Below are 15,114 nucleotides of genomic sequence, written 5' to 3' on the forward strand. Positions count from 1 at the left end.
CATTACCACCCACCTATCCATTCTGCTCCAACTTTCTCGTTCTCATTGCGGTTAGAAAGCAGGATGGAAGAGGTAATTCTAAAATGCAAATGCCCCTATATGCTTTGTGCCTTTTTGAAAGTAGATCGCTATATGAAATCTTATAAGGAGGAGATTTCTCAGGGTACAAATGAACTTGATTTTCAACTCTTGCTTTGTATTTATGTAAATTTGATTATTTTTTTTTCTTTGCAACAATGAATGGCTCATTGGGGTTTGTTCATTTAAGAGATTCATGCTCCCTACAACATACCTCATTAATGTTGCAAAAGTGAATTTTCCATATCCACTGGCATCTAAAATATTTTCAGGATATGCAGAGTAAACTGGTATGAAAATAATGTTACGAACCAAATGCTGAATGCAATGATGCCATTTAACTTGCCGTTATGTTGTAAATAGTTTGGTGGATAATCTCCTCATCAAAGACAAAGACAATTTCAGCAGAGAATTGTCATCTTGTTCATTGTTCCAGAAATGCAACCTGTACCTCGAAGAGTTGATAAAGAACCCCTCACAGATATAGGCAGTGTCTCTTAGAGAGACTGTGTGACAGCGCATTGAAGAAGACAAAGGAATGAAAACAAAAATTCAACAACCACACATGAAAAATAAATTAAAACGGCTCCTAAAATTTATGGCTTGGGATTCCCTTTTTGGACTGAAAATTAGACATGCTCTGGGATGAAGCTTTATCATCCACTGCTTGCAAACCTCAACCTCCCAAGAGAAAAATGAGTATAGCGGGAGACACTGATATAGTCAGAAAAGGAGGAGCCGGCAGGGAGGACAAAAAAAGCGATCATATTTCGCCCAGCTTTATTTAAATGTTGCCAAGTTAAGTTGCTGAGTAACAATTTAAGGTGAATTTCAGCTGACTTAGGTTAAAATGACACCAAGCATTTCACCCTTGTTTTCCTTATGATCCAGAAAGAGGGATCTAATTTCACATTGTCATTTGCTTTGGTAACTATCTAGTTTTAGAACAAAACATTGAGAAATTCAGTTCCCATGTTACTTCCTAACCTGAGAAATAATTGCAGACAGAAACTTAAAAATCCCTATTTTGTAGCTGACTACAAAAGTTCAGAGAGATTATCCAATTAGACATTCAAGCCGCTGGTATCGCTGTCGACTTGCAATAAAGACTTCCTCTGGCATTTCATTAGACCGACTCAGGAGCTAGCTGCTGCAAAGCCAGAGTTAAATGAGATCATAAATCTGCAGATCCTTACTTTATGAGCATGACGGCAAGTCTATTATAACTTTCATGAGCACTAGGCTGAAGGGGCAAATGTTGGAACCAAGTTCTGAGATATGAGAGAGAGCTGACCGTGACACTGAATGCATCATGTCTGAAGTATTGCTGCACCAGAGAGGAGGGACATTGTTAGGAAAAGGGTGTTGGGTCAGATGATCAGCATGGAGAGGGACCGGAATAATGAGAATGCAAGAGGAATCAAAGAGACACTCTGAAGGCTAGGATACTCAGAACTACTAACTGAAGTGTGTAATCTCACTCCTTTCATTTCCATTTTTCATTGCCAACATTTTTTTATCCATGCTTTGCAGCTTCTATGTCTTTTACTCTTTACACATTTCAGATGCATTAACTTCTCTCAGCACTTGTTGGCAACAAAGCTGACTCGTCTGTCTTTGCCACACACAGCTCAATTGTGTCTGTGCTGCAGCCAAGCAATCACATCACATTTTTTCTAATTTGCAGCTCACTGCTGAATTGACTATATATAAATAAACATGAAAATACACAGCCCCACTTGAAGCAAACAATACGTCAGTCTTCAATGCACCAGCCAGCTGCCAGCCTTTAAAATAAAACTCAATGAAGTCTCTCTTCAGAGTCCCTAGTCTCCTCTGCTTCCAAGGAAAACCGATTACCACAATCAGCGCAGCGTGGTTGCAAGTCAATAATATGACTCATAAACTCATTGTGCCCCCGCCCGCCTTACATTTACACCCACTCCATCAATCCTGCGACTGCCATCGCTCTGAACGGCATCCTGCTTTCTTCCCATCTGCTGCATCTGACTTGTTCCAGTCCAGATCACACCTGAAAGGCAGCAGTGCTGGGCATCAAGTCCACCAAGTGTTTTGTTTTCCTAAGTTGGCAGCAGAGTTGGAGAGGTAGGAGAAAATGACACCCACAACTGCTCTGCAATTTCCAAAGAGTCGTAGCAACTTCACTGTGTTTTAAAGCTCGACGCCAGGATGCCAGGTGTCCCAGTGAAAAGCATTTGGCATCTGCTATGGTGTTACACGGGAACAAGGCAGCTTTATCACATCTTCTGCTGAACTGGAAGACAGAGGCGAAGGTTTGTGTGATGAAACACTGAATAAACTGTTAAATTACAGTCACTGCTGTAAATATGGATTGCAATATTGTGTAAACTGGTTAATAAATGGCTGCTCAATAGAGCAATAATATTCATGGCTAATTTTAGAATGTTTTAATGGTGTTAAATGTTGATCATTAAATAATATAATTTTGCCAATAACCTAGTTGTTTCCACATAGTTAACATGGCCAATGGATTTAGAATGATATCATACACAATGGCTTTAAGCAATGTTCTAGCTCTAAAACCTACTTCGCAATAAGTAGACATAAAAAAAAAAAACATCTGTCAGAACCTGGACTTAAAAAAATACATGGCTGAAAAGCATACACGTAAAAGTTCAACCACTTTAGCCAGTGTTTAATCTTTAATCCATAGCCAAGGATCACTCTTAACTATCTGCTTAATGAGATTGCTCAGTGGGTGTAATAAAGTTTATAGCTTTAACACCAGACAGACACTGTCTGACTGACCCCAATCAGATTCAGAGTCCTGGCTCTTTGTAAACTGCCATTATTTGTTGCCTTCTCCGAGTTCATGAGACACAACCTTGTGTCTCAAAGAGATTTTACCCTGGATAGCAACAAACAAAGACGTACTGCTCCTCTATCTTTCGTTGCAGTGCTCTGGGGATCCAACCATGGCACAACTGTGATTTATTCATCACTGCGTTGCACACACATTCCTGAAGTTATTTCAAAACAAACTATAATTGAGAGGTAAACACAGTCAGACCCAACTTTCTTCTCTGCTGAATATGTCTGGAGTATCAGTTGATCCTTAATGATGCAAAACTTTAATCTACATTTCTTAAGCTGGGTGACTGAGATCAAACAAAAATATATTTTTCTTCATTCAATATTTGTAGCAACATTTAAGCCCAAAACAGGGAAACAAGGTATAGGAAAAAATAGGTCTAAGGAGGGTGGAGGGTGGAGTAGCAAAAACCTGAAGCATGAGTGAACTAAGTGTAAATACGCTGCTTGGGAAATGAGAGGTGTGATTTGGGGCATGATCCTACCTCTGACTCCAACGTGTAAACTTCATTTAATATCATTTAATATGATATTCTGAAAAAGTACCCACTATCACTCTGTTCTTATTTTTTGTCAGCCACGTTTCAGATCATCAGATTAAAAAAACATCCAACTTTTCTTTAAAAAAGCTGGATGCTAAAAAATAAGCTTAAAATAAATGTTTAATTTAAAGAGAAAAAGCTAGCCAAATGAACCCAGTGAACTGAAAAAAGTAATTGGCCCTTAAGCCTTATAACTGCTTCAGTCACTGTAGATGGCAATAACTGCTACCAAACATTTGCAATAACTGGCAAGGAGCCTATTTTAAGTTCAAATTAATTTCCAAACTTAGACTAGCGCCTCCATTTTGTGCTAGTTTCTTGTTTTTTTGTTGTTGTTGTTTTTTTCAGTGATTCAAAAGCGTGCTTTGGTCACTTTGGGTCATTGGCTTGCTGCATATCCCAACCTATCCCAAAGCATGTGCATCAGGTCACATAGACGAATTGCTGGGCCTTCTGATTCAAGATTTTCTAGTGGAGAGCAGACTTCATGGATCCATCAATTATAACAGGTTATTCACAATCTGAAGCAGAAAATTGTTCCAAGGTCATCATACTACCACCACCACCATAATTGTGGTGGTGTGAGTGTGGATAATTACTTACTTGTATAGGGCAGTGTTAATTCAAATAGTCTTTATCTTAATGAATGAAACTTTTTTTTCTTCTGTTCTCTGAAGAGAACAGAATAAATCTGAGGATTTAGACGATCCAAATGTGCATCTGAGCATCCAGACATTTGATGCTCTCAGTGCCATTGCAGAAAGGCGAATAAATAATCAGTCAGCTGTGTTCTTGAATCAGCTGGTTAAAACACAGGCACAGCAAACAAGTGAAGCAGACTTTGAAAATAGCTCTTAGCAGGAACACTGCAGAAAGACGCGAGCATGTATGCCAGGGTGGGGAGTGGCCATCTAACAGCCACTAGCATGCCATGAAGAGAGCGTCACAAGAAAGCAGCCCGATTATCTTTGATTGTAGCTCTAAACATTTTGTGATTCATCCTGCTTCTTAGATCATCCCAGCCAAATGTCTCATTAATAGTGATGGAAATTTGAAACAACTCTTTAAATTAATGTTTCATACACTGCCATTGTGTATAAGGGCAGAATCTTCCCGTCACAAAGCCAATACATTTTCAGTCACAGGAATATTTTACAATTCAATTGTAAAAAAATAGCTGTGACTCTTTTTTTGGGTTAATGAAACTTTGAACTGCATAGGAGTAATTTTATTCTTCTACTTGTGTTGTGGATACCCTCCAAAGCAAAAATAGGCATTGGTGATGACGTATGATAATTAATTTGATGTCTTTTGAAATGCAAATGGTAAGGCTTCTGAGTCTTGGTTGCAAAGCAAACATTATTTGCATTCTATACGGAAAATTGTGCATAGAAAACAACCTGAGATGATAGTTTAACTATAAAGATGCTGCAGGAAAAGGTGTGGGCTTAGCAGGATTGTGGAAGATTTTTTTTTTTTGCTAAAAAAAAACCAAACATCTGAGCTATGTCTACAACTAAGAACAAATATGTCTGAGATTAACTTTTGTTTTCCAAAGATAGAAAGGAGATGTCAGATTTTGGGGGATTAAACCGTTCCACCTAATATTTCACGGCTCAATAAGGAAATATAAAAGTAGCAGATGGGTGTTTGAATAAAAAATAAAAAAATCTCATCAAACAGACGGACTTTCACCCTTGAGACACAAATGCCTCATCACAGAGAGATAGATTATATATCTGAACACACACACACGCACACTCTTCTACAAATATGCACAATTGCCTGCATAGACATATATCCAGATGGTCATACACCTCTTGGGATGTTCAATTTCTGTCATTTCAACGGATCTGGGCATTTGCCTAATGGCTAAGATACCATAAAAACTCACTCAGCATAGAGGGAAATGCAATAACACCAGATGAGCACTGGAATATTGTAGTCCTGAATTAGCAAAATTAGACATTTGAATACAAAACCTGTGAGTAGAATCCTGAGATACCATCAAATTTGTGAAAGTTCCTAAATTATTCGTAAGTCACAGATGCATTTAAAAAGAGGCAAAGTACAAAGTGAGGGAATGCAGCATATTCAAATCTGTAAAATTGTCTCAAGTCTTTGCCACCCAACCCCTGAATATGGGCACCCTCTTTCCCACCCTGGAGCTGACTGACACACAGGATCAGCCTGAACATCAGTCAGGAGAGCTCTCAACCTCCCATCAGCCCCGCATAGCCATATGATTTACCACATGGTTGCATTCTAAATCGCTCACAAGTACAAACTGAATTCAACCTCATAATATTTCTATATCGGTGACGCTTGGTTGAAACAATGCTCTAGCATTTTACGTCTAACTGCATCCTGTCTCACCTTTTAAATGACAAACCTCTTTGAGTCAGACTCTTGATCTAAGCTCAATCTGGAAAGTTCACCTCTAAAACCCTTCTTTAATTTCCTTCAGTTGAACATACGAGTCAATAGTCTCTTTTTAACTTTTTTTCTGTTTGATGTGTCACTCATTTATTTGTATCATCTTCTCAATATCTTTTTTGAATTTCTCAGTGCATGCATATGCAGCTGCATGAAGGAATTTAAATCGTACTCACACTAACAATCCTTTCTGAAGTGCCCCCTCTGGAGACGGTTGTCCCATTGAGTCCCACAAGAGAAGGCAGAGTCTGAGACATCCAGTTGGTCACCATGGCCATCGTGCTGAGCACCGCGCCGATCTTGAGCATGGGAACAGTCATTTTTTCTTCCTGTGGGGCCCGGCACAAACAGCCTGACAGCCAGCCCTGCCCTGCCCTAGCCTAGACCTCAGATCCAGTCAACCCACCTCCCCTCCACCTCTGCTGCAAACAGCTTGGGGACGGTAACAAGCCAGTCAGCCTCTGCCCAGGTTAAACGGCAGCAAATCCCTCAGAATAAGTTAAGCACTACTATCTTTTTTACACATCCCGGCTCATTGAGACGGATGAGGTAGACACCGGTCAGAGAAGAGCAGTTCACATCCAGCACCATCACATTGAGAGCCTTTCCTCTCAGAGTGACTGCCTCAGCTTCCCTCCCACTTTCTCTCTCTCCTCCCTCTCTCTTCCTCAAGATGCAGAGCTGCGCATTGGCTGCCCCTCCATCTCATCCCCTCCCAATCAGCCTCTGCTCTGTTTGCATGTGTGTATCCAGTCTTTCCCTTCCCTCTCTTTTTCTCTGACATTTGGCTGTTGTTTTATGACTCACGTCTTAGTGTGTGCGTGTGCATGCGTGTGTACGTGCATGCTTGCATATGCGTGTCTGTAGATTGGAGAAAGTCTGATTTCAGAGCGCTGATCTGTTCTCTATGCTATGTGACATGTGGGCGCCCAGGGCATCTAAGTGCCATCCTTTTCACAGTAGACTGTCCTGCAGTGTAATTACCCTGTCTGTACAGAATGAAGGATACAGCATGATAGATATGAAAGTTGAACAGCTGGCTTGGCATGGTATAAAAAATGAGAGCGATCCAGGTGCTTCTGCCTACTGCTGCCTGTGACAGCTCATCTATCTTTTGTGCTTCATGACAGTCTAGACGAGCTTGCAGTCGGCACAGTCACTGCCTGAACCATAATCATATTCTACCCATTCACTTTACACTCTTGCTCCGCTATGTCAAGAGGAAATTACATAGCCTTATTCACTCACAAGTCAGGATTTTTACAGTATGAAAGTGTACTTGAAGAATCTTGAATTTTCTTTTTTTTTTATCAATGAAAAGGAATCAGATTGAAGTGTAAAATCGACCATAAAACCAAACTTATGCGAGGGTTTAGAAGGATATATGCGCTGTATTTTGACTTCCAATTTAGTTTTTTATGGCAAAAGACAAAACTAGCATGACTTTGTTACAACCAGTTCCACAGGTCTTGCGTTTAACTGTATACATACAGTTCAGGCACATTATAAATTATGTGAATACTTTATATGGTATATGGTAAATAACAGTTCTGAGACTGACACTTAAAAGTTGGAAAGGTGTGTTTCAAATATCTTGAGGTCTTTTCCTAACTAAGATCATAGGACAGGAATCTTTCCCCTGGCTGTGTCATTTTATGCTACCTAGCCATTTGCACATAATGATGACAAAATGCTAAGACAAAAGCAGCAGGTCAGCTTATTCTCTGGCTTTCTGCGGGGTCTGCTGATTTATTCACTTTGTCAGTCATGGGTGGGCAGAGAGGGTTGTGGAGTGACTGATATGGGTTCCTCTGAGCAGAGAAACGTTTTGGTGCTCAAAGTGGAAACTTCAGCTCCACTTGCTTGCTCCCGCTGAAAGCCTTTCTATTTTTGCTTCAACACTGCCCCCCAGTGGTTATCGGCAGCATTGCAAATAAAAACTACTGCTTTTAGTTGAGCGAGAAGTAATCTTTTTCAAGAGACATATCTCTGACTTTACAAAAATATTGTGGAAAAAACTTGAAGGGGAACACTTTAGAGATGGTAAAAAAATATAATAGAACTTCAAGTGAGAACAGAAGAGTTATAATTGTGTTGAAAATCACAACAAAATGTCAAATTCATGCCAATTTGCACAAATTCCCGTGAGCTGTTCTTGTAACAGCAAAGTTATAGCATTTTTGATGGTATTTGTTGAATTAAACCTGTTTTCTGTATACGCTGTGGTGCAATCCCAAGAAAAACTATTTGTCCATTGGGAAAATTTGCATTTCGTTTCCCATATAGTTTTTCAGACCATCAGACAAGATTTCATATCAGACCAGGACAATTTGTGGAAATATGAACTCTTTTCAACTGAAGATTTCCTGGTCAATGACAAAGTATAAATCTAAATCTAATCCTTGTTAAATCCGGAATGATATGTGATTACCTCCAGTTTTTATTTCAGTATCACTAATTGCACCTCAGTCTGATTGATAATTCAACGGTTAAGCTCAAAAATGAGCTTAACCAGAACCTGTCTGACAGGAAGAGGTAGCCTTAAAGATTTTAAAAAGCAGCATGCCATGTTGTGGTCCAAATAAACTTAGAAGAAATGTGTGTATGTGCGTGCCTTATTGTCTGGCATAAAACTTGTATGGCATTTCAGTATATGTCAAATATAGTGGAGTGGAGTGATAGTCTTGGGATCACACCAAGACTATAACATAACTGATGGAACAATTAGTTCCACTGTTTACCAGAAACTGCATAAGGAAAAATATTCAGGAACCAGTTTGGGATCTAAAGCTCAGCTCAGGTTAAAGAGTCAATGTTCCCGAGGACAGCATTGTTACTGTCAATCCTCACAAAAATCTTGAAAACCCAGATCTTCAGAGAGAGTATCTCCCACTGCCACCTCCTCTGCACTTCTGTCAATGCCAGCATGCTGGTTGAACTCTAAGAAATCAACAAGAAATGTTGCTAGATTTCAAGAAAATTGCCAAAAGTGTTACAGAGCCTCACTGGTAGTCTTCCTGCTTTGCAGTTTATTTTAATTTTATTTGATTTTCAACTGCATTCCTATGCTGTTATTTGAAAGTTGCTTTGGATTAAATATTCTGCCAATTTCATAAACATGAATGTGCTTCACAGCAGATGTTGCAGCCAAGGGTCTCATGGCCAGCTATTAGATTTAAATTCACATACGTCAGACTATGAGAAGTGAAATCTGGATTTACTCAGGTTATTTAGGTCTAAGATGTAATTATCTGAAACATTTAAGTTTGATTTTAAAAAAGAAAGTAGCAAAAGCAGAAAGAAAACCTATAGGTTGATACTGTTTTTACTGCACTATATTTAAATCTACATTTCAGGTGTCTCTGTGTGTTTGGGGAAGACCGGGGGCTAGTTGTGAATTTGTACATTAAAAACAGTAAATTTATTTATTTTTTTAAAAAATTACAACCATTGAGTGTTTTGGTTTACAAGGCTTGACTTCAGTTATTTTTCTTAACCCAGCATATAAAAAGAATGTAGTAATAGTCTTTTAATTTCACTGGGTGGCAGCAAAGATTTAAATATGGATGGAACCTTCCTTAAATGTGAATCTGTGTTTTAACAAACTTGGTTGGCTTGGATCATAGAAACTCAGTCTGGTTGCTGCTCCTTATTGATCAGTGACCTTTAACAGTGTCTAGAGTTGTGCTTATATCAATTGATTTACTCAAGGTCAATGCAATAATAAAATTTATTTTTAGAGTTACCATTTAGTAGAATCCTAAACAGTCATTTGTTTTTTTATATAAAAAAGGAAAGTACTGAAATGAAATATTCGTTAGTTTTCAGACAATTTGCTGTTTGACGTAAGCAGAGCAGCTTTCCTTAGTAAAAAGTTAATATTGACATTTTCATAGTCACAATAAACCAAATTGCATGATTATGTTCAGATTTTAAAACGGATAAATCATATTTGAACATTTCTAATATTTAGAAAAAATGGGACAAAAGGGAAAAGAAAAGAAAATATTCATTATAAGTGATGTGAGCTTACACGAGTACTACTTTGTTGTCATTTTAATGTCGATAAATCTTGTTTCCTATTGAGCTGCTGGACTCTTTAAAATTCCCTTCACACAGTGCAGGTCAGATGTCATCTCCTTCAGACTGATGGACAAAAGAAAGGATGAGCGTAATGAAAGTATGATGAGGCCAATCTGTCATAACTCAAGGAATTCAAGGCTCTGCCCATCGACTGACTGATCACTGAGTCTGCTGGGAGAACACACCATCATTAGAAGGAGCTAGTCATTTAACCTGAATTCAGTTAATACATTTTGATTGATCTTCCCAGCCAATCCATTTTTCAGCCTCACTTTAATAATTGGCCATCTAAATTTTCTCTGCTACACTGGATTTTCTATGAGCTCCATTTTTTCTTTTTTGCTTTGTTTTCTTCAGTTATCACTTTTTTAAAATTACTTTCCCCTTCTGCCTGCATAGAACATTCTTTGACATGGTTTCTGTAGCACAATGACTATAATATCACCAGCATTTTGCATCCTTTCTATTAACATATTTGTTCATTTTTGCTCATTCCTCTATACCTTATTTAACTTTGTAGCCTCATGCTTAAACAGGAATTTGCATTACACAGTTTTACAAACATCTTTATATTTCTGTGTAATGCAGCTGCTTAATGTTTCCTTGTTCTGCAAGCAAGAATTGCTGTGTTTCACTTTACATACATCTAAAAATGCCTGATTTGCTCATTGCCTGGGGTGTGCTCTGTAAAGGACATTTTTAATCAGTTCAAATGGTGAAAATGCCCACCAACCACAGAAAAGGCAGCATTTGTGCACGCCCATGGATGGCAGTAGAGCACTGCAGAGCCCTGAGGCCACAGGAACAAGCTCTGGGTGAGAAAGCAATACTCTGTAGCAGATAATACCAAGCACTCACCACATTGTCACTGGGCACAAAGGCACAACCGTCTACAAATTTAAAGCTATAATAAAGTAGAAAATTACACCTCAGCTAATAACACAAGTTAGCCTGACGCTGATTTTATTACAATAGAAGAAGCAATGCCATAAAACTATGAGGAGTGTGTCGGTGCTGAAAGAAGCCGCAGTCGTCTTGCTGTAGGAACACCGGCTATTTTTCTGAGTCATGATTAATTAATTAGCTGATGGACAAGGAGGCCCACGGCCTTCTAAATGTATTAAGATCAAAACAGTCCTAAACAAAGTGTGACCTCATTTCCATGGCAACTATTTAAATGGCATAAATAAACTGCGATCTCAGGTTCAGATCAGAAGAGACAATGGCGCTTTGAGCATTGAGTGTTGAATCTATTAATGGCTCCTGTGGGCCTTATACTGAAGAAACTCATTTGAACCCTTATAGTGCACAGCCGGTAAGGCCACAGAAGGACTATAATGTAATCAATGGAAGCATGAATAATGAAGGGAGAACACATCCCTGCTAGATTATTCAGCTGTGTGCAATTACCACGAATGAAGTACGTCTTTCACACTCGGAGCCCAGAGGTGACTGACAGTATTTGACACACGACATTGTGAAGGAGACTCGCAGATTAAATGTTAGAATTTCTTTATATAAGGTTAAATACTGTCACAATATTTGAACGTTTCTGTGGCCGAAAAAGTCATTGGGCTTAAAAAAAGTGATGTTTATGTGTCCGCGTTTGTGTGTGTAGCATCAATACTTGGAAATCATTGCTCTCTCTCCCTCCAGTGAGCTGTGAAATGTCTACAGCAGTCTCTAATGGTGGCTACCACAGTGTTGTGTGAGTGACCTGAGTTGGACCGAGCTATGCATGTTATAGTGCCTTGATCAATATGGAAAAACAGCAAAAAAGGGATTGGAATACTAAAGCTTGAAGCAAACAGTGCTTGTCTGCTGTTAGTGTTTCACATGTAAAACTTGTTCCTTCCAGTTAGAAGGCGCTGTAAAAGAATCGATGCTTGAGAATGCATCAGCTAAAATGACTCCAGCACACTGTATCCTGAACACAATAAGACACATTCACAGCATGCCATAAACGTCCAGATCCAACTCCTTTGTTCTCGTAAAATGTTCAAATACGGTTTGCAGTTCATATTTCTTTGCATAAAGATTAACAATAAGTTTTACTATCAATAAATAATATTTTCCTCTTGTGAGCCTTTACACCTAAAAAAAATCTTTGCAGCAGTCTGATGGCAAACTACATTTTATATTAAAAAGACAAAACTGCAAAACATTCACATTCATTGAGTGTATTTACCCAACAGAATAGATATGAGATGTCACTTAATTCCATAGAAAAGCATATTGAGTATATTCACTGTAGCTTGCATTCATACGAAAACTGATTGCTCTTGATTGCTCCCTTGATTACAATCTCATCACTCCATGGCAACTTATACAGTATTATTTGTGGCATATTTTGTATGACACCCTGCACATGTTTCAATCTCGAATAGCTCAATCAGACATCAAGAGAGGCACCACATCACGCCTCAGGCTTGTCATAAAAAAAAAACCCTGATCAAAGCAATACAAAAGTTCTGCATGCACCAATCAGCTGCCATGCATTCTGCAGCACAGCACGGCTTCACATTCTGCTCCGTTTTCGTGCCAGAAGCGCCAGCTAAATACAACTCGCTGCAGCTCCTCTTGAGACAAATATGCATGGCTCAATTGCCATCACAATGGGAGATAAAGGCATGTGGAGATGTATTTGGCTCCACACACATAATTACCATAATCTCTCCCTGTCTTCGTGATGACCTGAAAAAGTCACCAATTTCTGTACACAAAAAAATAAGCCAGTGCCACTTTGTGACCTTTTGTTCCCGCCCAGCTAATCAAATGTTCTCTTTATTAAGCAGGCAAATCTACTTCTGTAAATGTAATAATTACTGACAGGGGGGAAAAAAGTAGGTAAGGTCTCCAGGAGAGATTTATAATTTCTTTAAAATGCTGAATTTTAGGGTGCTGGTCAGAGTAAGTTTATTTTCATCCAAATCTTTCCCTCATCATTTACTGTTTTGACAACATCATTAATAATCACTGGGGCTTCAGTCTCAGACAGCACACTCAATAAAACACACAAAGCCGAGGCGAAAGGCTGCACGTTACGCATAAAGCTGGGAACAGTTTTACAGAAAAAGTTGGTTTAAAAAAAATACCTGTACTGTTATTTTAATGCCTGATTGTTGCTGTTCAAAAACTGCTTTGGTACAGTTTGTAACACTGCATCTGAATTGTTAAGTGTATTGATACATGGCGGGGGGAAAAAAGTCACTATTGACTGTGACAGTCTGATCATGGTGGCAGGTCACTCAAGAAAAACAAGCAAAAAAAAAATAACACTCTTTACGAGTGAAGATTCTGAAGGAGACTACAATGTTCATGAGAGGCAGAGAGATAGACAGCGAGGGCATCTAAAAAAAGCATGAACGTTGTATTTGAAACTCCCCGAGGTGATGAGTTTACATCTTGTCTGTTTTCTGCCATGTCTGCAACAGCAATACTAACAGGAGCGGAGAGGAGTGGTGAGATCCTGCCAATTACAGTCTGCTGCACAAAGGGTTTGCAGCATAATGCTATTTACTGCAAATGGTCAGGGGAAAACAATGACAAGAAGCCATCAGCTACAAGCCGAACATTAGTAATGAGGGGACAGAACCAGCCTGCAGTGTCCAGCCTCGCCGCCATGGCTTACACTGCAACCTCCATTTGCATCCTCTGTCTGCAGGTCATTAATGCTCAGAGAAGCAGGAACATTTAATTAGGGAGACATTATTAGTGCAACACAAGCACAGTGTGCAGTGTAAAGTAATCCCAAAACAACCCCTAACTGAATATTATATTTACAGCCAAATGGAGTTTTGGGCAAAATTGTTAACAGAAACTTTTAGACAGACAAACGAGCATGTCACTGTGTGCTTTTCTCAGGTCTTACAACATTTGCGAAAAGGAAAGGTTATCTGGACCAAATCAACAGCCTCGTATCACCGTGTCATTTTCTACATTCTTCCAACGAGCTGCTGATTTAAGGACCGTAATCTGCCAAGTCTGTATCAGAAATGAGGAGCAACTGATCCATTCAGTCATTATGAAGGCAAACAGAGAGAAAAGTATTAACAAACTGGAGCAAATTGGTATAGAGAGAGGAAATGAGAGGTTTCATATGAATGTTGGCTGGTGTGGAATCAGCCAAGTGTGAGATGAGAAGTGTTCTGATTGAGAAAGTGGTAGTGGGAGGCGGATAGAGAGGCTGTCATGGTAAAGACTGGACCTTAGAGTCATGTTTTACATCAATGGGAGTTGTGTCGGATAAGGAAAAGGAATTTGTTATGAATTAACGTGCCATTGAGCAGGTGCAAAGTATTGAATTGTAAAATGTAAACATACTTTGCTGCAATAATCTTTATTCAGTTTTCCAATAAATATGCAAACAAATTGTTCTGTTTATTAATGTTTTTTTTTTTAAATGTGGCAACGGCAACATGCCTGCCCTGCACACTCGACACTACACACACCTACAGTGCTTAATGGGACTGCCTGGATCTGAAGGCAGCCACAATATCAGAAAGGTTATTCCTCATATTAATATTCCATTCAGTAAAGAGAAGGATGAAGGATTTTGTACCTTTCATCGGCACATTTTGCTATAGACACTCATATTAAAGTGCTTAATTTCAGATTTTCACACAGCTGCAGTTTCCTCTGGGAACATATTGCCAGCTATTGCCCTACCTTTCATAAAAACAGTTCAACAATCTATATGAAAACATAGTTGTAATAGAAAACTCACTGGAGATAAGCACAAGCTCCTCTGCAGAAAAAAAGTGGTTATGGATGAAGGATGAATGGATGAAATACACTGGAATGATGAACTAATGGAAAACTTTCTGAAACCCACAATCCGTTTAACAATCCGTTTAACAACAGTCCCAAACAACTGTGTTGAATTAATAAGGAAATACTGTGAATCTTGAAGTGTAAACATTTTATTGGTCTCTGTTTGGCAATAACAAAAAATCCCCAAAGAATAGCTGTATGTACATACACAAATCAGTTTTGTTTTTAAATGAATCTAAACTACACTTTTAATGTCTTGGTGTGGGTTGTTTTGATTAGATCAGGACAGACTTAGGGATGGCAAGAGATATCGATCTATTGTATATCGTACCGAGGAGAAAAATGTGCC

General features: G+C 38.9%; 1 protein-coding gene across 2 annotated transcripts in view; it reads right to left on the reverse strand.

Moving 5' to 3' along the window:
• The window catches only part of olfm2a (olfactomedin 2a), a 45,892-nt gene that overhangs the window by 15,476 nt on the left and 15,302 nt on the right, over positions 1-15,114 (reverse strand). Inside the window, exon 1 of one of the 2 annotated variants that reach the window (XM_055034986.1) lies at positions 6,086-6,704. The exons of the other annotated variant lie outside the window; for it this stretch is intronic. Within the exon in view, the coding sequence (XP_054890961.1) occupies positions 6,086-6,229 (144 nt within the window). The 5' untranslated portion in view covers positions 6,230-6,704. Of the gene's footprint in view, positions 1-6,085; positions 6,705-15,114 lie in introns of those variants that run through there. 2 annotated transcript variants of the gene reach the window in all.

Source organism: Poeciliopsis prolifica, unplaced genomic scaffold (genome assembly GCF_027474105.1).
Source record: "Poeciliopsis prolifica strain line A6 unplaced genomic scaffold, Auburn_PproV2 SCAFFOLD010, whole genome shotgun sequence".
Classification (NCBI taxonomy): domain Eukaryota; kingdom Metazoa; phylum Chordata; class Actinopteri; order Cyprinodontiformes; family Poeciliidae; genus Poeciliopsis; species Poeciliopsis prolifica.